The sequence below is a fragment of the Scyliorhinus canicula genome, chromosome 9 (assembly GCF_902713615.1).
Source record: "Scyliorhinus canicula chromosome 9, sScyCan1.1, whole genome shotgun sequence".
In the NCBI taxonomy this organism is placed as follows: domain Eukaryota; kingdom Metazoa; phylum Chordata; class Chondrichthyes; order Carcharhiniformes; family Scyliorhinidae; genus Scyliorhinus; species Scyliorhinus canicula.
Window position 1 is genome coordinate 177,947,312 of NC_052154.1, and position 25,191 is coordinate 177,972,502.

Genomic DNA, 25,191 nt, shown 5'->3' on the forward strand with positions numbered 1-25,191 from the left:
AGTGCAGGAGATGGGGATGGTGGAGATGGGGATGGAGGTGGACCACCTCCTTAAGTTGCTACAGACCTTCTTGTGTTAGCCTTCCCATAATGCTGCAACATAGTCAATTCCAGGATATTGACTGAATAACAATAAAATATAGCAATACATGTCCAATTCAGGTTGGTATCTGATTTCAAGGAGAGCTTGGAGGTGATGATGGCTTCATGACAGTGATAATATTTAAATGAGATTGTCTAATAAACGCTGAAAAACACAACAGGCCAGAGATTTTCTTGGAAAACCATTTTGCACGAAATTGAGTTAACATTGATTTGGACAATTGGACTTTCACAGTCCATTGGGATAAGCAAAAATGTTAAGATTGCAACAAAATATTGTATTTCAAATGACGTGTTCTCAACGTTAGTCATGAACAGAAATAGCATTAAGTATGACCCTTGACAGAGAAGTTACATGTACAATCTTCTCATCCAGATGTGACAATGGCGACCAGTCCAGCAACCTCACTTTTCAATGGAATAGCCTTTAATGTGAAGTAAGCTTGTTTTTTTTGTATGCCATCTTCATGCAGGTCCTGTTTGACTTTCTGACAGCTCGCTCAGGAAGCTTGACAGCATTGCTGTATTGAGTATCCAGAATTAAACTTTAGGGAAGTATAGAGAAAAAATTATAATTGGTTCCGCCATTTTTTTTCTAAAGCATCTCTTGTGACCAGAATGACAATTGCCATATCTCCATAACCTTGTGTGGCATCTTAAACAAAATGTAAAAGATAATCCAAATATCCTATTGGTTCAATTAAGACTTGAACTGTCCAAAATGATACTGGTGATTCCCTCAAACTTAGGTTAACACATTACAGAATACTGCAAATATATCGTTGAACTCTGTCTTCAGAATCATTAATTTAGATATTTGAAGGTACTGAAAACCAACAATAGTTTATTTATAATCTTATTTAGTATTTGAGCTACAAATTCTGGATCTATAATTGTTTAAAAGATCATGGGTATGTGGATTTTTTTGTAATTTTTTTACAAGCAATCTTCACAGAATGATTCTGTTTGTAAATATAGAACAAGATGATACATGGAAAATAAAAGATTTAATATAAATCTACCTCTAATACTGCATTCCCTGTCATTACCAGTTGTAAGAGCTCATGAAATAACAGAAAGAGACAAAACAGACCGAATCTCACCACTAGAATTCACCATAAAAACCCCATGTGAAACGCAATTCTTACAAAATATCTGAATAGTCCCTTAGAGAATCAAAATCCCCTATGAAAAACATGGTGATGGCTAAATTAATGGGCGCAGCATTGTATGTCAAATCAGTGTTTAGAATACACATAATTGTCTCTATTTTAGATCACAATAGAATTATTTTTTAATAAATAAACCTCTTTGAAGACACTTCTTTTAAACAGTAGAATTAGCCTTGTCCTGTTTGTCATTTGTAAATTTGTGTCCCCCGCACCCCCCCCCCCCCCCCCCCAACCCCCAACCATCTCATATTTGTGTCTCTTGCACATTGTCCTTAGAGTTCACTCGCATCAATAATGGTTCATGCACAGAGCTGTGTAGTGAGTTTATTGTGTTTACTGTGGTGGTGTGATTGAACGGAGCTTTGTACGAGTTATAGTGGTTCATATGCTCATGCTCTATCGCGGGCATGGTCAGGTGACTCTCCACGGCAGTACTTCCCGCGATGTCATCATCTACATTGATAATCTCGATGGTCCTGGTGGGAGCGTGGTGATTCTGGTGGTGATGCTGCTTGCGCATTTTGTAAAAAATGATCAACATCACCGCTGCCATCAGTGTGATGGCTACAAAACAACCAATAATTATCTTTGTGGTTTTCATCACCTCATCCAAGCCTGGCATGAGATTCCCTCCCGCATCAGTAATAGCAACAGTGATTGTTTTTTCCGTTGACTTGGTGCTCCGAGGAGTCAAGGAGGTCGTCACAAATGTCGTGTCCCAGTCGCTGAACGGCGTCGGTCTAAATTTGTCATCTGTCGTGTGTACCTGTACAGATGGTTCCATAGTCTCCACGGTGACCGTTGTGAAATAGGTGAAGGTGCTGTTTTCTGTTGCAGTCACATTTAGTGTAGCTGAGGCTGTCGTATTCCCTGCAGAATTGCTCACCAAACACGTATACAAACCAGTGTCCTGGGCAGTCACATTTGTAAAATTTAACGTGCCATCGTTAAGCACAGAGATCCGGACTTTGTAAGCCCCATGAGTCATTATTGTGCCGTTTGGAGTAATCCAACTCACTGAGGTCATGGAGGTTGATGCTCGACATTTTAATTCTGCAGCCATCCCCTCTGTTAGATTGAGGTCTGTAGGAGCCTCTACAATTACCGGAGCATAGCAGTTAAATTTGTTCTGATCCAGTTCCCCAATATAATTCCCTTTCAGGCTTGGGGGTGCATGACAACGAGCACAACACGTCGTATTGGAGGGCACAATCTCCTTCAGCCACCAGCTCAGCCACAAGATGTCACAATTGCAGTTCCACGGGTTGTGGTGCAAGTGGACCCGCTCAAGGTGGTGAAGGGGGGTGAAGAGGTCGTGAGGCAGCAAAGTCAGGTTGTTATGTGCCAAGTTAAGCTCGATTAGTGATTGAAGGTCATCAAAGGCATTCCTTTCAATCACCTGGATTTGAGCATGCATCATCCACAGTTTCTGCAGGTTTGTCAAACCCTGAAAGGAGCCCGGTCGGATGAGTGAAAGCCGATTCCCTGATAGTTCCAGTTCCTCCAATTTTGTCAGAGGTGTGAGGTTTGGGATTTCCCGAAGGTTACACATACCGAGGTTCAAATACCTTAAATTTGACAGGCCTTCAAAGGCTCTATCAGAGATGTATTCAAGTCTCTTTAGCTCACCTAAATCCAATCTCCGAAGAGAAGGGACTCGATTGAAAGCATACGATGGTATACTTTCAATTGGATTATTCCTCAACCACAATTCCTTCAGCTTAGAGAGGTACTCAAATGCTCCACTCGGAATGGTGGACAGGCGGTTATCAAACAGCTCCAGGGTGTTGAGATTTGTCAGACCGTTGAATGCCCCAACTTCAATCTGCCGAATGTGGTTCTTGCTCAACTGCAGAATCTCCAGGTGCCTCAAGTGTTTGAAGCTGTCAGCTTTGATGACTTGTATCCCGTTCTCTTGCAGGTTCAAGTAGCGCGTGTTGATAGAGATGCTATCTGGCACTTCCCTCAAGTTCCGTCGTGTACAGATCACTTTGCTGAACTGGTTACTACAGGAGCACACGGAAGGGCAGGTCTGAGCTCTGACCAAGCCGGCCACCACGAGAAGTTGTAGAGCCAACAGCAGGACAAATAAGGGGTCGAGTATGGCCCTGTTAAACTTTGGACCTATCATCATCTGCTGTGGATGCAATGTCATCTTGTTCAACATTCATAATTTATTGGATGTTTGTTTTCTTGAGTTGTTTGTTATTGTAATCTGAAGAGAAAAATAAAAAAAATGTATTAGTATTCTGAATCAGCATACTGCTAAATCATTCAGTAATTTCATCACATGGTGCTTTCCCCCCCCCCCCCCACCCCACTGTTTAGTGCTTTCCCTTCTCAATGTTTTAATAATATTCCTGCATATTTTCCCATTGCATTCTAATAAAACATAAATGAGCTGCCTTAAATTCAGCTCCAACTGACATTTGAACTACACCGCAATTCCATAAATACACAAATAGGACATTAAAACGTCCAAAGAAGTTTTATATCTTTTTCATATCTTTGTTTCTAAATAAGACAACAAGTATAATATTCATTCCCGGCAGGCACAACTCATCCCCTGAAGGCTCAAAGCACCCACGGTTAATTTTCCTTTTCCAAAATGCTCATAGCTGTTTCAATCATATAACATTTACCATCATACAATTTTAAGGTATACTGACGATGTCCTAAGTTTTCAAATTGCAATTAAATAATTCAATACCTTTAAGGCTTGGAATGCCGTGCGTATTAGGATCATTGCACAAACACATTCTGTATTTGTGTCAGGTTTCTTTGTCATCTCAAAAGTGATATTAATCATCTGAAAACAACACTCTTATTGAGGCTGGTTTAGCTCACTCGGCTAAATCGCTGGCTTTTAAAGCAGACCAAGCAGGCCAGCAGCACGGTTCGATTCCCGTACCAGCCTCCCTGGACAGGCGCCGGAATGTGGCGACTAGGCGCTTTTCACAGTAACTTCATTGAAGCCCACTCGTGACAATAAGTGATTTTCATTTCTTTCTAAGAATAAAAAGATGCAACACAATGGCCTGGGTTTTGACTTCCTGGACCCTGATTGATAGGCTTGCCTGCAAGCCTGCTACGGACCAAGTGCTGGGAAATGGGAGTGATCATTTTACAGCTGACGCAGACAGGATGGGGAGGATAGCTTCCTGTTGTGCTGAAGATTTTTCCCCATTTCTGAGCTGGGATGTGGGAAGAAGGCGGGAGAGTGGCAGAATTAAATTGTTCCTAACAAGAGCTACCACAGATACAATGGACTGAATGGCCTTCTTCTGCACTTTCTCCTCCAGTCCTTGGGGATTTCCTCCAGATGCTCCTGTTTCCTCCCACAGTCCAAAGATGCGTAGGTTAGGTGCTGTTTATAATGTTACGGGGATAGGGCGGGGGAGTGGGTCTCAGTAGGGTACTCTTTCAGAGGGTTGGTACAGAGCTGATGGGCCGAATGGCCTCCTTCTGCACGATAAGAATTCTATATGCTGTAATGATTTCATTAATCCAGTGTGATGGGAAACCAGTTGGTGAAGATTGCTACAGCAGATAGGTCTACACTGCTGGGCACAGGAAGAGGTGTGAAGGGGTTGGGGAGTGATAGACGGAGGGGCAAAGGGATCATCCTGCGGTATAGAAAAGGAGATTACAGTCTAGGAGACACAGAGTAATAAGAGGCCTGGTGTGAGGTCAGGTGCCTAGCAGCACTGAAGGCTTTCAGAAAGAACAAGTTCAGAGGCCTCAGATGTTGGAGTGCGGAAAGGGGAATTTGAAACTGGTGGTGTGGGATGGAGAGGGGATTGGAGGCCTTGGTGGTCAGAAAATGGTGGAATGAGAGCCCAGAGGCATAACTAGGTGGCGGTTGGGGTGGGTGGTTGACGGGGTTGAGGGGGCGGGGGGGGGGGGGGGTTGTGGGGGGAAGCATAGAAAGCCTCAAGAAGGCCGAGGTTTTGAGTGCTGCCAGATCAAGGGGTTGCTCAGACAGTCTCACCTCCTGAAACACCTGAAGTAGGCGTGAGGATACTCATCTGGTGGTCGACAAAGTTCTCGCCTGAGCATATTTGCTGGATTCCCAAGGCTGGGAAACTTGGTCGTCCATTGTCATTCAACTTTGTGCTTAACTATGAGGCTTGCGACATCATCAATATAATTAAGGTGCCAACTGCCTCCTTTAATTAGTGCACCTCCACCTTCCTGCCCCTGTTAAAGTTAAAAGTGGGCAGGTGGGATGTGGGTTTGCGTCGGAAATCTGTCCCAATTGCCTCAAACCTGCCTGTTATTTTTTGGTTAAAATTCTCCCAATGTGCAAGATAATATTACACAGCGAAACTAAAGGGGGAGGTTTAGCACGCAACATTGCTTTGGTTTTAAGTAAAATTGAGGTGACTTTTATCACCAACATGCAAAAAAAACAAATTATTGGCTGTAATTATTACAGTGATTTCAAAATGCTTCATTTCAGGTGACCCAGCAAGTAGGGCTGTCCCTACTTGTCAGCAGGGAGGGTGGGGTGGTGGGTGTAGAATTTGCTGTGTTAGGAGTAGGGGGGCCAGTCGCTTGTCCATTCCTATCGGGCCGCCCGGTCAAAATGGCAGCCCAAGAGCGGGATCTGGAACAGAATCCCTTGCACTTCTCGCTATGCATGAATTTGAATGGCAAGGGAGAGGGAATCACTTCTGGCCACCGCTCCGAGCACCAGCGTAAACCAGAAACAACTCAGTTCTGGTGGGAGACCATCTCACAAACGCAGAATCCAGCTTTATGAGTCATACACTGAAGAAGGTTTCACAATAAATAATTTTGTTTGATGTTGATTCAAATTCAAGTTTCTCACTGTTCAAACTTAATCAATTGAATGTAAATTTGGAGTGGTTCTGATGACTTTTGCATTTTCGCTAAGTAGTTACAATTTCACACAGACACGAGAGTAACAGTCAAAGTCTAGATCCAAGTCTTGCTCTGAGGCGGAATTATTTCAAAAATTGGGAAAATATCAGGGGCAGGATTCTCTGTCCTGCGCACGTCCCCGCCAGAAGTGGGATTTTATAGCCCGCCAGCCGGCCAATGGAGTTTCCCATTATGAGTAGCCCCATGCCATCGGGAAATCCCCGGGCATGGGTACACTGCCGGCAAAACCAGCCAGCGGAGAATCCAGCCGCAGGTTCAGACAGAAAACTGACGCGCTTCTCCTCAGAGGAACAGGCAGTTTTTCTATTCAGATCTTCACATAGTTTGCTATTCTGAAACAGGTGGAGGCGTGTTTTGCATCAACATTGTGAGGGCTGGGGAGTAAAGATGCCAGCAATCCCGGCTCCACAGAGGCCAGAGCAACAACTTTAAAGGGTGCCTTGATCTCAAATCAACGTTGAAATTCCGCCCCCGGGGCCCACACCCCCCCAATCGTCTCCATCAGGCACCGCCCAACCTGCCTAACCCCCACCCCCATGCGCCGACACCAGGAACCCCGATTCATGAAGCAAACCCCCGCCATGGGATACCTAAGGTTCCGCCCCTGTAGGCCATGCCCCGTGGCAGTGCCAACTGCCAAGTAACAGTGCCGTGGCACTTCCCTGTCATGTCCCTGACCACCCAGAGATTACACTGGCCTCCGGGAGCACCTGGCATGATTATCGAATCTGGGTTTCTGGTTTTGGAGACCAGTGATGATTCACATCGGCGATACGTCACACCGTCAGGCGGGAACATACGACATTCCCAGAAGATATGACGTTAGGTCTGTATTGAATATATAAATGCACGTAAATGAATGGTAATCAGGTCCACATCCTCACTGGGTGTAAACCTGATTACGTCACTGGGGAGGATCTCATCTCCTCAGCGCAAATCCAGTTATAGCCCTCTCACGAGAGATTCCTGCCATAACGGGATTTGCGCCTGTGTTGAATGGGGGCTGTGAAATTGCCCGCACAACGTTGAGAGATTACCTGAAGGCGGCCATCACACTCACACCCCTTTGGCTTGGCAATGTATGCCAACATATCTCAGTGCAGCATCAAGTTGGTTTGAAATGTTCAGGAGCCTCCTGGGAACTGTATACATTTCAGTTGAGTCTTTTTCAATGTTTCAAGAAAGTGCACTCTCATAGCACTCCTAAAACATTAAACATTTAGCACTGAAATTCTCTCTCCGTGGTGAGAATGGAATTTATTGCCAACAACTTAACAGGTGTCTCCCTGGATGTGGATTGCACTATGTTTGACTGGAGTAACAGATGCTTTAAAGCAGGTATTTATTGAACTCTTCCATATTTATTTCATGAGAGACAGTTCAAATATTCCCATTTTCCAACTCTGCATCTTGAATCACTGAGCTAAATGTTCAGGAAAATATAATTGGCAAGCTTTGCATAAAGTGATTGGTTTATTATTTTCTGTCTCTCATGTCTTATGTTCTACCTGATCCACTTGGTGGAATTCTGGGTAACAATTCCAGGTCTTTTACTACTGTACCACACATTCCCTTTCTTCTTTCAGTGATTGCAATTGAGCGCGCTTACTGATCACAACTGGGTCTGTCAACTGCTCCAGCAGCAAACACTTTGCAAAGATTTGAAGCCAAATGAAGCAACAATCCTACATGTACCTTTTAGCCTTTTTCTGGCAGGTTTGAATCCTCTTGGCTACAAATGCAGAGATGCCTAATATCAGATTGGCAAAAAGAATGTGCAGCAAATTTTCCTAAGCTGATTATTATATGACTACATTGAACCGTCTCACTCCATTTCCAGCTGGATCATTTTTAAAATTTTGAGCATTTTTTTCCCGTGTGTGTGCAGAAAGCCAGTCATTCAGCCCATCTTGTCCATGCCAACCCAAAGAGACCAAGTGCCCTTTGTAATCCCACCTTCCTGCACCCGGCCCATAGCCCTGCAACTTGCAGCACTTAAGGTGTGGATCCAGGTACTTTTTAAAAGAGTTTAGGGTCTCTGCCCACACCACCAGCTCAGGCAGCAAATTCTAGACATCCATCGCTCTCTACGTAAAAAGGCTTTTCCTCACATCTCCTGTAAATCCTTCTGCCACTTAGCTGGTCTTTGAGCTCTCTGCCAAGGGAAAAAGGTTCTTCCTGTCTGCTCTATCTCTGCCCGTCACAATTTTGTATACCTCAATCTGGTCACCCCTTAGCCTTCCCTGTTCCAAGGAAAACAAACCGAACCTCTCCAATCTCTCCTCATTGCTACATTTCTCCAGCCCTGGCAACATTCTAGTGTTTCGTCTTGTGCACCCTCTCCAGAGCGATTACTGTAAATTATTGTAAACTGGTGACCTTAACTGCACACAATACTTCAGTTGGAGCCTCACCAGTGCCTTATATTGTTCCATCATTATACACCTACTTTTGTACCCCTTTTGAAGGTTCTGAGTGCTTGCTGAAATTATGATATAAGGTACACATGGTACCTTTCCCCTTGTGGGGGAGTGATAAATACAAGAATGTCACTAATAAATCCAGGATAGAAATCTAGATTACCTATTGGTGATTGGAAGATGGTCCCATAGGTGCTGGGTGTTTTACAGTACCTCAGAGAAGTAAAGGTATGTTCCTTGGCCTGTAGTAGCAGCAGGCTATTTAATGATGGAGAGGGTTTTCTACATGTTTTCTAGAACAGTGGCGTATGTTAAGTTTTGATCACTTGCCTTTCACAGCAATCACTTCTTGCGGCTTCAATTTGATAAAAAGTTTAAGCTTTGAACAGACCTGTTCCTAACCAACATATGAAATTCCCCAAAATAGACAAGCATGGTCACAGTTTATATAATCTGAAGTGAAATGTCGAACAGAATTAGTGTCTGGCTGCCCCCAGTCTGGTTTTGCCCAGACATTGCATATTCGATCTGAACGTAAATTCAACATCAACGTTTGGTTCTCCAAAGACAATTGTTACAAAATCTGCTCCTCAACTAAATTTAATCAGGCCCCTCCAAATTAAACACAAGTAGTTGCTTTGTCTGGTTTTTTTTGCAGCTCGGCCTGTCAAGTATCATGAGCTACACAGCAAACTATCAAAACCAGAGCGATTTGAATTATTCCAGCTCCTGCAAAATCAGGAGAGCCATAAGTTCAGTCATTGGGAAGAAAGAGAGCCCGTAGACAAACCCAGCGATAAAAAGGTTAAAAACAAATTCGAGTGAATATCTTACCAGGAAACAGGAGAACGTAAACAGAAGCGACAAAGAATATAATACAAATATACTAAACACCAAGGTGTGTTGCATCTAAACACATATGGACAGGGGAAACAAACTGGGAGGATATTATTTAAAATGAGTGAAAGAGGGGAGAGACCCCATGAGAATGAATGCACCACATATCAATGTCAAAATCCTGGAATTCCCTACACAATGCCTTTTTGAATACATTATCAGGACAAGCAGTCATTCAAGAAGTAAAACCCACAAATGGGCAGCATGGTGCCACAGTGGTTAGCACTGCTGTCTCACAGCACCAGGAACCAGGGTTCAATTCCCAGTCATGGGTCGCTGCCTTTGTGGAGTTTGCATGTTTTCCCCGTGTGCATGTGGGTTTCTCCAGGTGCCCAGATTTCCTCCCACAGTCCAAAGATGTGCAGTTAGATGGATTGGCCAAGATAAATTGCCCCCTATGGGATTAGCATAAATGTGAGAACTGCAAGGGGTAATGAAATGTCTAGAACAGCCACTAGAGGGAGCGAGAGTTACAAGTATATAAGACATTGATGCTAAGCCTTGTGGGGACAGAAGTGAAGGAGTTCGCTAGAGACAGACTGAAGCAAAGATAGTGTGAGTAAGAACAGATCATAGTTTATAACAGTACAGAGATTAGTTGTATATGAGTGTAGATTATATGTTAATACTCAACTGTGTATTATTTAGGAGTACGTGTTGAATCCAAATTAGTGTTAATAAATTTATAGCTTTGTTCAAGTTAAAGCTATTTTGTGGTCTTTGTGAACACTACACCAACCATCCTGCACTTAGCAACACATAGAACACCACACCCCCGAGGTGTCCAAAATGTTAGTGGGGTTATTGGGTAACTTGGATAGAGTGGGTGTGTGGGCCTAGGGAGAGTGTTCTTTCAGAGGGTTGGTGTAGACTCAATGGGCTGAATGGCCTCCTTTTCTACTGTAGTGATTCTATGATTCTAACATCTTGTCAGGGGAGGTAGGGATTGGTATTGAACATCATGGGCTGAATGTTCTGGTCCCCAACATGTGAGTTTCTCGGCGGCACGCCATTTGCTGGTGGCGGGATTCTCTACTCCAGCGAGAAAAGGGAATCCTGCCTGCCGCCCTCATTGTCAGTTTCATCCACAACCTGAGAACACACTTTTAAGATACCATCAAGATACCAATAGTTGAAATACACTTATCTTAATGTAATCTTGGCACGATCGATCAGCCTTGTCGTGCCCAACTCAGGGTATGATGAGGCCGATATGTCTCGCGAGAGGGACTCTTTTTCTTTCCCACTAAATCGCACCCTTTGTCTTTCCCTCTGTCCCCCTAGTCCTTACCCAAGAGTCCCCTTCCCACCAGATGCCAAGAGAGAAATACTCTGGGTGGGTGGTAACATAGCACTGCAGAATGTAGCTTGGGCAATAATATCGCCATTTTGTGTGTGGGGTTGCTGGGGGTTGCCACTGGGGATTGAAGATTCCTCTACACACTTATGGAGCGATATGATGAGCACAGTCTTCTTAAAGGAAGCATTTGAACAAATGAGTGGACAACAGATCAGATCATGGTAACTTTTGTAGTTTTAGCAGACTTGTGCACAGTGCAAATGTGAAAGATTATTCAAATACTCAGCTGGTTATTGGACCTTATGCATTATTTTCTTTTGTGAAGCATTGCTGAATAGTCACTCATTTACAAAGGCTGAGATTTTTATTAAATATGAGGCAGAGCCCATGAAAGAATTGTCAGTTTAATAATGATGTGTTACCTTGGGAGAAACCTAACTGTCAGATAAAAAATTAATTTGAGCTGAGAGATCTGCCCGAAATTTAAATTAGTTTCGTCTGCCCTGTTGAGTTTAAAATATTTTACCAAATGAAATACGTTTCAGTGGGTAAGAAAAAAAACTAGATGGAGACAGTTAACAGGGTCAACGTGACAACGTTCAATACAGGAACTACATTTACTACCCCTTCTCAACTTGTCATTTGGCGGAACTTGGATTAAATGGTGGCCACAAATGGATGACGTTCACTTTTTTTTTCCGCAAGCGTCATCATTGCATTAGCTCCGAACTCGTAATCAGATCGAGAAAGTTCCTTGTTGGAGTCAGTGAGGCAGAATTTATCAGTTACGCTGGAAAAGGTGGTCAACTTGGTATTCTGAAATATCTGGTCAGATTACTGAGCATCCTTGACTTCAGAATTGAAAGACTGACCCAGGCTCCTGTCAATCGCTATGGTCACTTCGGAAAATGCTGTAATCCTGGACACATGGACAACTTACCTCTTCTACTGTTGTAAGGGCCCTTTCTGTTGATTCCCTTCGTTCCTATTTCTTTTGTTTTGGCTCTATCATTTTTGGTCCATGGATCGGTCATGGAGACATACTTTCAAGTCAAGCAGAGGAAGTCAGGAACTCAAAATGTCAAAATAGTACACTGTGTTTTGAAAAATGAGAGGTGACCTCATTGGACCATACAAAATTGTTGCAGGTAACGACAGGGTAGATGTAGGTAGGGTGGTTTCCCTGGGTACTGGGTCTAGAACCGGGGGACATAGCTTCGGAATAAGAGATAGGCCATTTAAGGCTGAGATAAGGAGGAATTTAGTCACTCAAGGGGGGTTGTGAGTCTTTAGAATTCTGTCCTCCCGGAGGGCTGTGGAATTTCTTTCATTGATTATGTTCAAGATAGGGATTTTTCTACATGTTAATAACAAAGAGGATTAATGCGGGAAAGTGGCGTTGAAATAGATGATCAGTCACGATCAAATTGAATGTTTGGGCAGGCTCGACAGACTAAATGGCCTACTCCTGCTTCCATGTTCCTAAGCGTGTGTGTGTTCAGCCGTCCGGATCCCCAGTGGAAATTACTCGCATTTCCACGCTCACCAACAAATTTAGATTTTGGAGTGGTAGATTCCACCCCTCATTTCAGGTCAATGACCTTTCATTAGGGTAGAATCATTGTTGTGAAAAGTTACGTGAAAGGACTAATTCAGTCAAAGAGATAAGGCAAGTACTGTTTTTCTTCTATTGATTAATTCCAATAACTTATTTTTCTTTATTAATTAGTGGGATGTGGACATCACTGGTAAGGCTAGCATTTGTTGCCCATCCCTAATTGCCCTTGAACAGAATGGTTTACAAGGCTATTGCAGAGGACAGTTAAGATTCTACCACATAGTCACCCTAGGAATTTCACTCCCCAAAGGCATTAAACCAGATGGACTTTTAATGAAAATTATTATAGCTGTGGGTTGTGTTTGCTGATTACTCCTGCTGGTGGCTGCAAATGCCTGGAGGCTGCTGTTGCTGTTTTGTTCTGTTTCTGTAGCCGGAAAGAAGGTACGTAGGTCCTGGAACACAGGCTCAGCGGGACATGTGAGTCCAGAGGCAAACCGGTTTGAAGCAAGAAGATGCTGCGGGACCTGGTGCGAGACATTGATCCAAATGGGCCATCTGATGCTGGCATTGCAGAAATGCTTTGCAGAATGCTGATGCCTTTGTCGCTGGTGTGGTGTGTGCTGCATGTAATTGGCACATGAACCGTGGGATAAACATGCTGGAAGTCAAAGATGTTCACCTGCACCTTAAGTGCCAGTGGAATATGCGGATGCCAGGGTTTGGTTCTGGTGAGAGTGGGCCGTGTGGGTGGGGCCTGACAACCCCGACTCCTGGACAGAGAATAGCACTGATACCTGGAACAAGTAGCACATTGATGGACAGATCATTTCTACGACAAATTTCTGGACATGGTAACACGTACTGTGTGTTTGGCTTTTTTTTGTGAAAATGAGCTGGTATAGCTTTGTATTGGTACCAATATGGAACAGTGACGTTTCTTTGTTATTTAATGGCTAGTGTGATGTGTGGAATGTTATATAGTTGTTTTTCAAATCTTTGCTACTGTTGACTGTTTAATAAACAAATATTGTTCCATGATGGTAGGGATGATGAGTTGAGCAGTATTTTACTGGGGTACTGATGCTGCTGCATGGCTGCAGGTTTTGTGCCACAGACACTGTTGGGGTATGTGGACCATGTGTTTTTTGTTTTGTGCGATGTGCCTGATTGAATTGGTACTATATAAATTCTTAATTGACAGCCCCTGAATGTTTGGCGGGTGTGGTTAATTCCCTTTTTTTTGTTTGTGGATGCTGTGGTGAGTGTTTTGGGGGTATATGGGGTGTAGTGTTGGGAATTGATGATCCCCCACCCAGTCCCCTTTGTGGCTGAAAGTGATGTGGTGCTGATAAGGCCTTCGGCTGCTGGGTCAGTCGCTATGGTGCGTACTGTTCCTGGCTTGGTTGTTAGTGGCTCCGCCTTTTGTGTGGTCCGTGGGGGCGTTGGGCCAGATGTAATATTTGGTGGGGTATATGACTGGACCATCTGGTTCCCCTATTTTTGTGGTAGCTTGTTTGGCCTGGAATGCTTTTTATTTTTGTTGTTGTCTGCCCATTTTGTTGGACAGATACTGTTTTTTGTCCTTTGTTCACAATTTTATTTTCCCTGCCCTCTCCTTCTTGACCGTCTTTCAATCAGTTTTGGACTTTAGGGGGAGGGCAAGGAGGGGGTTGGAGAGTGTTGTTATAACCCTGCATGGTACTCATCCAGCTGGGGATGATTGTTCCCTAGTGCTGATTGGGCTGTGAGTTAACCAACACCATTATAACAGGTCAGCTGCTATGGCAACTGACAGAAAGGAGTGAGGACCAGGAGATGTGTAACTGGGTCCTGTGCAAATACTGCTGTTTTGCTGAATAAATGTCTGTCTTAACTCCTCGGATTCCCCTTAAGCCATTTACTTCAACAATCAATGATAATTTGTCCAGCTTTAACTTCCAGATTTATTAACTGAATTTAAATTCCACCAGCAGCCCTGAGATTTGAACCCATGTCCCCAGAGCATCAGCCTGGGCCTTCTGAACAACTGGTAAAGTAACATCACCACTCTGCCACCATCTCCCATGAACATTTACCCACTGAAAGCATGGTTCAAAATTGATCCCAAAAAACAAAAAAGTGTTAATGGAATCCTGCAGGACTTTTCAAATGGGTAATGCGGCCGATCGCTTTATGGGTTAAGAATATGCAGCCCATTTTGTGAGGCCTGCCTAAAGTCCAGGTAACAGAGTTCTGAGAGTTCATCCCAACATTGGAAAACTGATTTTTGGCCTCACACCAAATTAATACCTGGGCGAGATTGTGTCTTGGAGTTAACTTCCACAACAGCTTCAGCTGGTTGATGAATTGGTCAGATGGAGTTATGGGATTTGACATATTAAAGGCGGCCTTCACACATGTATTATGTTCTCTACATTCTTTGTTTTTGCTGGGTAGTCCTTCATTTTTGCCTTATCCGGACGTTATTTTGGTTGCTGCTGGCTGTGAGGGGAGGCACTGGCGTAGCTGGGGTAACTCATTGGATTGGTGACAGAGGCACAGACAAACGCTCTGGGGACAAGGTGAGCTCTGGGGAGGACACAGATATAGATAGGTTAGAATAGTGGGCAACAAGATGACAGATCAGGTGTAATGTCGGAAAGCGAAAAAATGTCAGGGAAGGACAGTGGTTAGCACAACGCCAGGGACTCGGGTTCGATTCTGACCTTGGATGACTGGCTGTGAGGAGTTTGCATGTTCTCCCCATGTCTGCATGGTTTTCCTCCCACAGTCCAAAGATGTGCAAGCCGTGATAAATTTTCCTTTAGTGTTCAAATGTTCGGTAGGGTTACGGGTATAGGGTGGGGGAATGGGCCTAGGTTCGGTGCAGACTCAATGGGCCGAATGGCCTCCTTCGGCACTGTAGGGATGCTATGACATGGGTTCTCCAGAATTTGATTTGCACCATCTCTCATACCTTGTGCCTTCACATCCTTCCCACAGTGTGACGCCCAGACCTGTACATAATGCTGAAGTTAAGGCCAAACCAGTGTTTTATACAAATTAGAATAATTTGCTCACTTTTGTGCGATTAATAAATCGTACGGCACCTTGGCTTTTGTGATGAAGCCAAGGTGCCGAACGACTTATTAATCACTCTCGCAATCTGTCCTGCCACCATCAATTATTTATGTATATATACACCCAGGTCTTTCTGTACCTGCATCCACTTAAGAACTGTACCATTTATTTTCTAATGTCTATCCAGGTGTTTTCTACCAAATCTGATGTATCCTTGTGGCTCTGAAATGATGTTGCTGTGTGCATTTATTCTAAATGGATTAACACCTTGAATACAAATAGCAGAAATGAATTGCAGAATAATTACCAAAGTATTTGTTTTCTAGCTTCTCATAGTTTAATTTCAACAACAGTTTACAATTAAATAACATCTTTAATGTCACAAAACATAAAACATCCCAAGGGGCTTCACAGATGCATTAGAAAAAACAAAATTTGACATTGAGCCACATAAGGTGGCAATAGTGCAAATGACTAATTGGTCAATTTTAAGGAGCTATATTGGTGGGTGGGGATATCTAAATAGTGAGTATATTTTTGTAGGTCAAGAGGAGGTGTGCCCGAGATTGCTGTAAAGGCACTCTCCTCCTCCGCAAGTATGCCCTGGTCTTCCTGGAGCTGTTAGTTTCCTTATACCCAGGAAACCGAGCTGGCAAAATAGGTTAGATTCAAGGCTTGCAGTCTAAATAGATTATTAAAAATGTCGCCTCAATTCCGAGGGGTGGATTGGTTTCTCACTTTGGCAAAACCTGGAACTTGGTGTGTTGTAGCTGGCTTTCCGACTATTAACTCCCATCTCCCTCCCCACGTTAAAATTCCCCAATAGCTGTGCGTTGGCATCTTGTACACCACACAATATCAAGTGCTGAATAAATCTGTCTTCCCTCTGTGTGAGTTATTACAGACTGGTAAATAAACAGGTCGCTATTTTATACAATTAACAACTTTTATGGTTTAATGTTAATAAACATGAATTTATTTTCAGGGTACTTGAAATTCAGATTTGACAAACTTGTCTTTGGAATATCAAGATAACGTTTTGTGTCTCTGCGTCCACCATCTGATTTAATGGATTCAGTGCTTTTGTGATTGGTTGTATTTCAACCAGACATCATTCCAATAAGAAGTTTGATGTCAAATATTAAGAAAGTTTGAGTTCACTTTGGAAATTGCCGCCTCTGCCACCCACGCCTCGCGACTGAACAAACTCTGTAAGGAGATTTCACAAGAATCGGGGCCAATCCCCGACCTGTGTAGCAGAGCTATGGATGAGTTCAAGATTACAGAAGGTGGAATGTGGGCGGCTGGTCAGGAGTGTGTCAAAATAAACCAAACCAAGAGTTAACAAAGACTTGGATGAGGTCTTCCGTAGGCGATGAGCTGAGGCAGGGGCAAGTGATGTTGTGGAGATGGAAATCGGTGCTCTTAATGATGAGGTCAGAAGCTCATCTCTCAGCAACAAATATGTTACGACAGTTGTGAACAGTATGGTTCGGCCTGAGATAGTTCCTCAGGAGATGGATGGAGTCGGTTACCATGGAAATGAATTTGTCACAGTCACTGTAGACAATCGCTTTGGTGTTACCGATATTTAATTGGAGGAAATTTCTACTTTTCTAGCACTGGATGTCAAACTAGCAGTCCGTTACTTTAGGGACAATGGAGAGATCGAGAGGGGCGGTAGTGAGGTAGAGCTGGGTGTCATAAGCAGACAGATGGAAACTGACACTGTGCTTTCGGATGATGTCGGGACAGCTTATTGGAGGGGACAAGAATAGATCCTTGGGTGCACCAGAGATAACCATGAGGGAGCAGGAAGACAAACCATTGCAGATGCTTTCTGTATATGTCACCACCAGCAAAGTGCTGGAAGCAAAAAAAATAGGATAGTCATGAATTAGAATATTGGCAAGCCTCTCAGCCAGCTTATTTTAAAAATTCATTCACAAGATGTGGGCAACGCTGAGTAAGCCAATATTTCTTATCCATTCTTAGTTTCCCTTGAGCAGTTGATGGTGAACCATCATGTGATGTAGGCACATTTGCAAAACTGTTAGGGAGGGAGTTCCAGGATTTTGATTCAGAACAAAGAACAAAGAAAAATACAGCACAGGAAAAATCCCTTCTTCCCTCCAAGCCTGGGCCGACCATGCTGCCCGTCTAAACCAAAATCTTCTGAACTTCTGGGGTCAGTATCCCTCTATTCCCATCCCATTTATGCATTTGTCAAGATGCCCCTTAAATGTCACTATCGTCCCTGCTTCCACCACCTCCTCCGACACCACGTTCCAGGCACCCACTACCCTCTGTGTAAAACACTTACCTCGGACATCTCCTCTAAACCTTGCCCCTCTCACCTTAAACCTATGCCCCCTAGTAATTAACACCTCTACCCAGGGAAAAAGTCTCTGACTATCCACCCTTCTATGCCCGTCAGGGTGGATCGCCAAATACTTTTTTCCCAAGGTAGAGGGGTCAATTACTAGGGGACAGTAAACCTTTTCTGCAGCAGTTTCAAGCAACTGGGTGGTTTGCTACATCATTTTGGAGGGTGGTTATCACATGTATTCGCATGCAGACTGGAGGAGGAAAGAATGATGGATTTCCCTCTCTCAAGGACAGCAGTGAGCCAGTGGGGTTCTTACAACAATCCAGTAGTTTTGTGATCATTATTGATGAGACTAGCATTTTCTTTCAGACTTATTAATGAACCAGATTTCAATTCCTTCCAGTTATCGGGGTGGGAATTGAACTCATGGGTCCAGCGCATTAGTCTGTGTTTCTGTATTCCTGGTCCAATGATATTCTGACTGTGCTACTGTTCCTCCTGCAATTACTTTAACTAAAATCCTTGATCAGTTTTAGGCTGTTGCCTTTGCACCAATACCATAAAAGGCACAAAATCATATATGGGGCACGGCACTCCAAGCCCGCGCCAGATTGGAGAATCGCCCGGGGGCGGTAAATTTCCGCCACGCCACTCCGATGTCGGGCCGCGATTCACCAGCGACTGGAGTTCCGCCGGCGTTGTTCCAACTTGGTACCACCCAGCGGGACGTCGGAATGGTGGGGGGGGGGGGGGGGGGGGGGGGGGGGGAGAGAGGATCTGACTCTGGAGGGGGCCTCCACTTGGTCCAGGCCCACAGTCGGGGGCTTCTGATCGGCGGGTGGCCGCGATCTGGAGGGGGACTACCTCCTTCTGTGTGGCCCGCTGTTAAGTCTGCGCATGCTGCACCGTGCCGGCACGGAGACTGAAACCACACGCATGCGAGGCGCAGAGACTGAAACCACGCGCATGCATCGGCGCGGAGACTGCAACCACGCGCATGCGTTGGCACGGAGATAGCCGGCGCACGGATGCACAGACCCGCGCCGACCATGCAGGGCCGCCTTTCGGCGTTAGAGCAGTGCGCAGCACTTCGCCGCCGTGCTAACCCCCTGAAGACCGGTGAATGGCTGGGCCAGGAGGCCTGTTGATGCCGGCGTACACCACTCCGGTGTTTACGCTGGCGTCAACACTTGGTTGGGATTTTGGAGAATCCCAGCTATGGTATATCAATCTGCACATTTCATGCAGACTATCTTACTCTAAATAAATGCAGCCCAAACTCAGAATTCCACTGATTCAAACATTTTCTTGAGTTGGATTCTCTTGAAGGTGATGGGTATTGGGAATTGGGAAAGTTTCCCGACTCCACAAACCTGTTTCCATTAATGAGGACCACACCTGCAATACTTTTCATTCCGGAGGTTGGGCATGGGAAACATTTGGGCTCCCCATTTCCAGAGGTGAGTGTATAGTGAGGCCAGCAGGCTGAAACTCCTGCCTCCCTTTATTACACCATGTACTTAGTTGCAAAAATGAATGCCAGGACCTTGAAACCTCACCCATCAACCACCCAACTCACCTGCTTCCATGCCTCCCCATTCATCATCCATACACACTCTCCCAGTATCCACTAAGTACAGAACCAGTGAGCCATTGTCAAATCTGGCAAGTCCCTAAAATGATCCTGAAACTGACACAATAAGCAGGAGCTTTGAAAAGATTATTTGAAAATAATGCTCCATAATTGCAACCTCTTAAACTGGTCAATCAACAACAGCCATTCATAGTATCAATGTAAGAAGCTTTTATCCGCTTCCGACTTGTGTGTAAATAAACACACAAGCAGCAAAAAACTCTTCATAGAAACAGTAGTTATTACAAGGTAGTAGAGATGTCAGTCAAACAAAGCATTCCCACTCCTAACACATAGCTTGTTGAGATAAGTGGATTAACTATTCTTGGTCCACAACTAGGCATTTGTAATGGGGCCATCTGATAACTGTATCAATAACGATATGCAGAACGGAATTTTAACTGCTCATCTCTTTAATGGAAACAAGAAGGCCAGGCGTGCTATATGCGGACTGGCTGCCCACGCCCTTGTCCTGCATCAGCTAAAATTGTTGTAAATAAGAAATGTGGCAAGAGAATCACAGAATGAGTCCAACCTGCCAATTTCATTTTTCAGCTGCCATTTTTAAATGCCTCCTGAGTTGGCCAACAGTGCGAAAATCCAGGCCCTAATTTCCACTGCCAAACAAAGATTTGGGCTTGGCAAAATGATTAAATGTCTGACCGATAAAATATTTCTTCATTGCACAACACTTTCACCATATTAACAAATAAAAATACAACTATAAAACGTGCATTATATATAGGCGCCAGTTTAGCTCAGTTGGCTAAACAGCTGGTTCTTGAAGCAGAACGGGGCCAGCAGCGTGGGTTCATTTCCAGTACTGATGAGGTTACTCATGGAGGCACGCCCTTCTCAAGCTTGCCCCTCGCCTGAGGTGAGGTGACCCTGAGGTTAAACCACCACCAGTCAGCTCTCCCCCTCAAAAGGGGAAAGCAGCCTATGGTCATCTGGGACTATGGTGACTGCACCTTTCATATATATAATCAAAAAATTTACAGTGCAGAATGAGGTCATTTGGCCCATCAAATCTTCATTGACCCTTGGAAAGAGCACACTATTTAAGCCCACGCCTCCACCCAATCCCTGTGACCCAGTAACCCCACCCATCCTTTTTTGGACACTTTAGCATGGCCAATCCACCTAACCTGCACATCTTTAGACTGTGGGAGGAAACCGGAGGACGTGCAGACACGGGGAGGACGTGCAGACTCCGCACAGACAGTGACCCAAGCCGGGAATCGAACGTGGGACCCTGGAGCTGTGAAGCAATAGTGCTAACCACTGTGCTACCGTGCCCACTGCTATATATGTGTGTGTTACAAAATGTTCAGATTGAGATGTAAGATTAAGATATATGATGAATAAGTGGCTAAACTGACATGCAATTGTGTCACAAATCAGCCAAAAGTTCAAAAATATTTAATTTCCAACAATGCAAGTCCAAGCATAATCCTTGATCCAAACAACACATTCCAGGCAAATTAACTCTGTATTCATTAAGATACATGTCTTGCATTTTCATTACTTTCAATGAGAACATTAAGCAAATTGTGAAAAAGGAAACTGAAAATAAAGGGTGCTAATCCTAATTAAACCAGGGTGCTATTGAATTCTGATATCTGCTTGCCCCATGACTCTTGCTATATTTTAACAAAAGCGCATTATAATATCAATTATGGAAAAACAGCACCACGAACAAAGAATGACTGCAACAATTACAAAAGTGCTGGAGAGCCTTCAAAATTTGAAGATGCCAGTGGTGATAATGGGTTTTAATTCTTATTTTAACTCATTTGCATAGTTATGCTCCGGTATCTGACTGGCTCAGTTTATAGCATTCTCACCTGAGTCAATGTTATTTTCGTTCCACTTGATCAATATCCGAAATAACACTTTTAGTGCAGCACTGAGGGAGTTGTTGTGTTGTATATCAAACAAATGTTAAACAGAAGGCCTGTCCATTCAGGTGCATGGAAAGTGATCGATTTCATGGCGTTAAAGATCTGTGAATTTTCCCATTGTTCCAAACTTAAATAATTCACTGAATAGCAAGAATGTTGCAATTTCCTGCAATTGCGCTATATAAATGCAGTATTCTATTTCTTACTGGGTTATTTGTGTCAATATTGATTTTTTTGCATTACAATGCACAGCAAAGTCATCAATATGAGGCAGCCATGAATAAACCCAAACTGGAATTCAGCAGCAGTACTTCACACAGTGGCTAGAATGTAGAGCTCACTGCCACCAAGAGCAGCTGAGTACAGAAATCATCTCTGAGAAACAAAGATCTCCAATGACTACACTGATGTCCATGAATTTGAATCATGGAATCCCTCCAGTTAAGAAGACGAGTCTGCAGCCCCTGCCACCCCCCAATCCCCGTAACTCCACCTGACCTTTTTTTGGACTCTTAAGGAGCAATTTAGCATGGCCAATTCATCCAACCTGCACATCTTTGGACTGTGGGAGGAAACTGGAGCACCCGGAACCTACAGACACGTGGAGGATGTGTAAACTCTACACAGTCACCCGAGATTAGAATTGAACCCGGGTTCCAGGCACTGTAAGGCAGCAGTACTAACCACTGTGCTACCATGCAGATCTATATGATCAGCTTGTTAATGTAGATGATCAACATCACACAGTTGTTCACTGAAAAAGGAAACATATTTTCCTAATCACAATCCTTGAAATATCCCTGGTCTGCTCTCCATCAAATATCCCATGTTCCACGTTTGCAAAATATCAACTTGAGAGATGGTATCATGGTTTTGTTGGCATAAGGTTGTTTTTAGAGATATGTGCATAGTTTAACTAATTTGAGTGTACAAGCTACGCAGTTTCCCTTCAGTACAGTGATCTCCTTGTACGATAATCCAGTAGTCTCAGGCTCATTATTTAATGAGGCTAACAATTTTATTCCAGATTCATTCATTAACTGGCCAACAGACTGTTTCACAGAATCACTATTCCTTCGTAACAATGCTGGGACTTTTTCCTGCACAAGATGTTGCTACGTATAGCACTTTTTGAATAATCGCTCAAGCTCTGTGTGTGATACAGGTGCCATTAGTAGAGTTCATTGCATACTCTGTAGTACTGGAGCATTATTTCACAAGGCCACTTCGTGTTTAGGTACTGGTTTACTTTCTGCAGGACTGCTGTCTCTTGCCAATTTTTGACTCCAACTCCTTTCGTGTAACATGTTTTGCACCACGATTACATAGTCTTCCATGACACATGTGGCTTTGCTATCACTAAGGCCGCCTATGGTAATAGTACAGATCAGCATGTAAACTACTCGATTGAGTGAACCTGCGAGTCACTGAACCTCAAGATTATATTGATGAAGACCATCTGTAGATGTATAGGGGTCGCTCAGTTCATCCTGACATAGCTAACAATACAGTCAGTGCTTGGTGTTCGGTGCAGAGAGTGAACTTTCTACAATAGAGATTCAGATGCCAATGTTCACGAGCATAGATTCAGATAACTGCTCTCCGGTTGAGAATTGCACTCAGTTTCTAACACATGTGACATGTAAATGATTGGTCATTCATTTCCTTCAATGTATTGAGAACAGCTCCAATTGCATTTCCTTGATACATCTTTTGCGACATATGTTTCCATATGTGGGTTAGGATGAATGAGGATTGCCAGGGGTGTTACCTTCACCGTTACACTATCTAACACTGTTTGCTGTATGATTGTCCGTTCCCAATGGGCATACTTGAACTGTAGCTTCTGAAGCGGCTCTGCAATTTCTGCGCAATGAAGAATAAATCAGTGATAAAAGTCAGTGGTACTGAGAAACAATGCCAACTCTTTTGCATTAGAACGTTTCAGAAGTGTATGAATGACTTTGATGTTGTGTAGTTTAATTTATTCTTTCATGCGATGTGGGTGTCATTGGCAAGGCCAGCATTTGGTGCCCATTCCTAATTGCCCTTGCATTGAGTAGCTTTCTGGACTATTTCAGAGGGCAGTTAAGGGATAACCACATTGTTGTGGGTCTGGAATCACATGTCGGCCAGACCAGTAAGGATGGCAAATTTCCTTCCCTGCAGGGCATTAGTGAACCAGCTGGGTTTTTACAACAACCGATGATGGTTTCATCGCCATGTGGCAAACTTTCAATTCCCGATTGTTTATTAATTAAATTTAAATTTCAACAACTTCCACGGTGGGATTTGAATCCATGATTCCAGAGCATTAGCCTGGGCCTCTGGATTACTAGTTCATGATATTACCACTATTCCTCCAACCCCTTGTGTAGGCCTTATTCTAGTTGTCACTCTGTACCATAGACTATCAGGGGCGGGATTCTGTGATCCTGAGGCTGAGTGTTGACGCCGTCGGAAACGCCGTTGCGTTTCTCGACGGCGTCAACATGGCCTTAGGATCAGCAATTCTGCCCACTACAGGGGGCCAGCATGGGACTGGAGCGGCCCGCGCCACTCCAGCTGATGATTCTGGCGTCAACTGGGCACTACGGAGTCCACACATGCACAGTGGCACTGGCGCCAATGCGCGCATACGCAGTGGCTCCCTTCTCCGCGCTGGCCCGGAGGCAACATGGCGTAGGGCTACGGGGCAGGCGAGGAAGAAAGGCTGCCCCCAGCCCGAGAGGCCGACCTGTCGATCGGTGGGCCCCGATCGCGGGCCAGGCCACAACGGAGGCCCCCCTCCCACAGGCCGCCCCCGGACACTTCCACGACAAGGTCCCGCCGGCTGAGAGCAGGTATGAACGGTGCCGGCGGGACTCGGGTCTTCTGCAACGGCCGCTCGGCCCATCCCGGGCTGAGAATCGGCGCGGGGGTGCTGCGTAAAGCCGCCACTGACCGGTGCCGCGCTGACCACATTGGCGCCAATGGTGCGGATTCTCCACTCTGCGGAGAATCGCGCCCTGGCATCGGGGTGGCGTGGCACAATTCGCGGCGGTCGCGGGGATCTCCAGCTCGGCCCCGGGCTGAGAGAATCCCGCCCCAGGTGCCTCAAATTCTTTTTAAAAATCATTTTAGGGCATGTGGGCGTCGCTTGTTAGACCAACCTTTATACCCATTCCTAGTTGCTCTTCAGAAGATGGTGGTGGAGTTGTCTTCTTGAACCGCTGCAGTCCTTCAGGTGTAGGTACACCCATTATGCTGTTAGGGAGTTCCAGGATTTTTCCCCAGCGACAGTGAAGGAACGACGATATATTTCCAAGTCAGGATGGTGAATGACTTAGGAGGGGAGCTCCAGGTGGTGGAGTTCCCGGGTATCTGCTGCTCTTGCCTTTCTAGATGGTACTGATTGTGGGTTTGAATGGTGCTGTCTAAGGAACCTTAGTGAGTTACTGCAGTGCATCTTGCAGATGGTACACACGGCTGCTGCTGTTCATCAATGGTGGTGGGTTTGAATGTTTGCAGAAGGAGGAGCAATCAAGCAGGCTGCTTTGTCCTGCATGGTGTTGAGCTTCTTTAGTGTTGTTGGAGCTGCACTCATCCAGACAAGTGGAGAGTATTCCATGACACTCCTGACTTGTGCGTTGCAGATGGTGGACAGGCTTTGAGGGCTCAGGAGGCGAGTTACACACTGTAGGATTCCTAGCCACAGTAATAATGTGTAGTGCAAATGTAACTTGCCTCTTGCCAGCTGAAGCCTAGATATTGTCCAGGTCTCGTGCATTTGGACATGGACTGCTTCATTATCTGAAGAGTTGTGAATGGTGTTGAACATTGTGCAGTCATCAGCGAACATTCCCATTTCTGACCTTATGAATGAAATGAAATGAAAATTGCTTATTGTCACGAGTAGGCTTCAAT

General features: G+C 44.5%; 1 protein-coding gene across 4 annotated transcripts in view; it reads right to left on the minus strand.

Annotated features, from left to right (window-relative positions):
- Positions 1–1,507: 1,507 nt before the first annotated feature.
- LOC119971929 (leucine-rich repeat-containing protein 4C-like) overlaps positions 1,508–25,191 on the minus strand; it is a 1,202,445-nt gene continuing 1,178,761 nt past the window's right edge. For all 4 annotated transcript variants that reach the window (XM_038808271.1, XM_038808269.1, XM_038808270.1 and 1 more), the window contains one exon: positions 1,508–3,488. In XM_038808271.1, the coding sequence (XP_038664199.1) occupies positions 1,518–3,440 (1,923 nt within the window). In that variant the 5' untranslated portion in view covers positions 3,441–3,488 and the 3' untranslated portion in view covers positions 1,508–1,517. The remainder of the gene's footprint in view (positions 3,489–25,191) is intronic.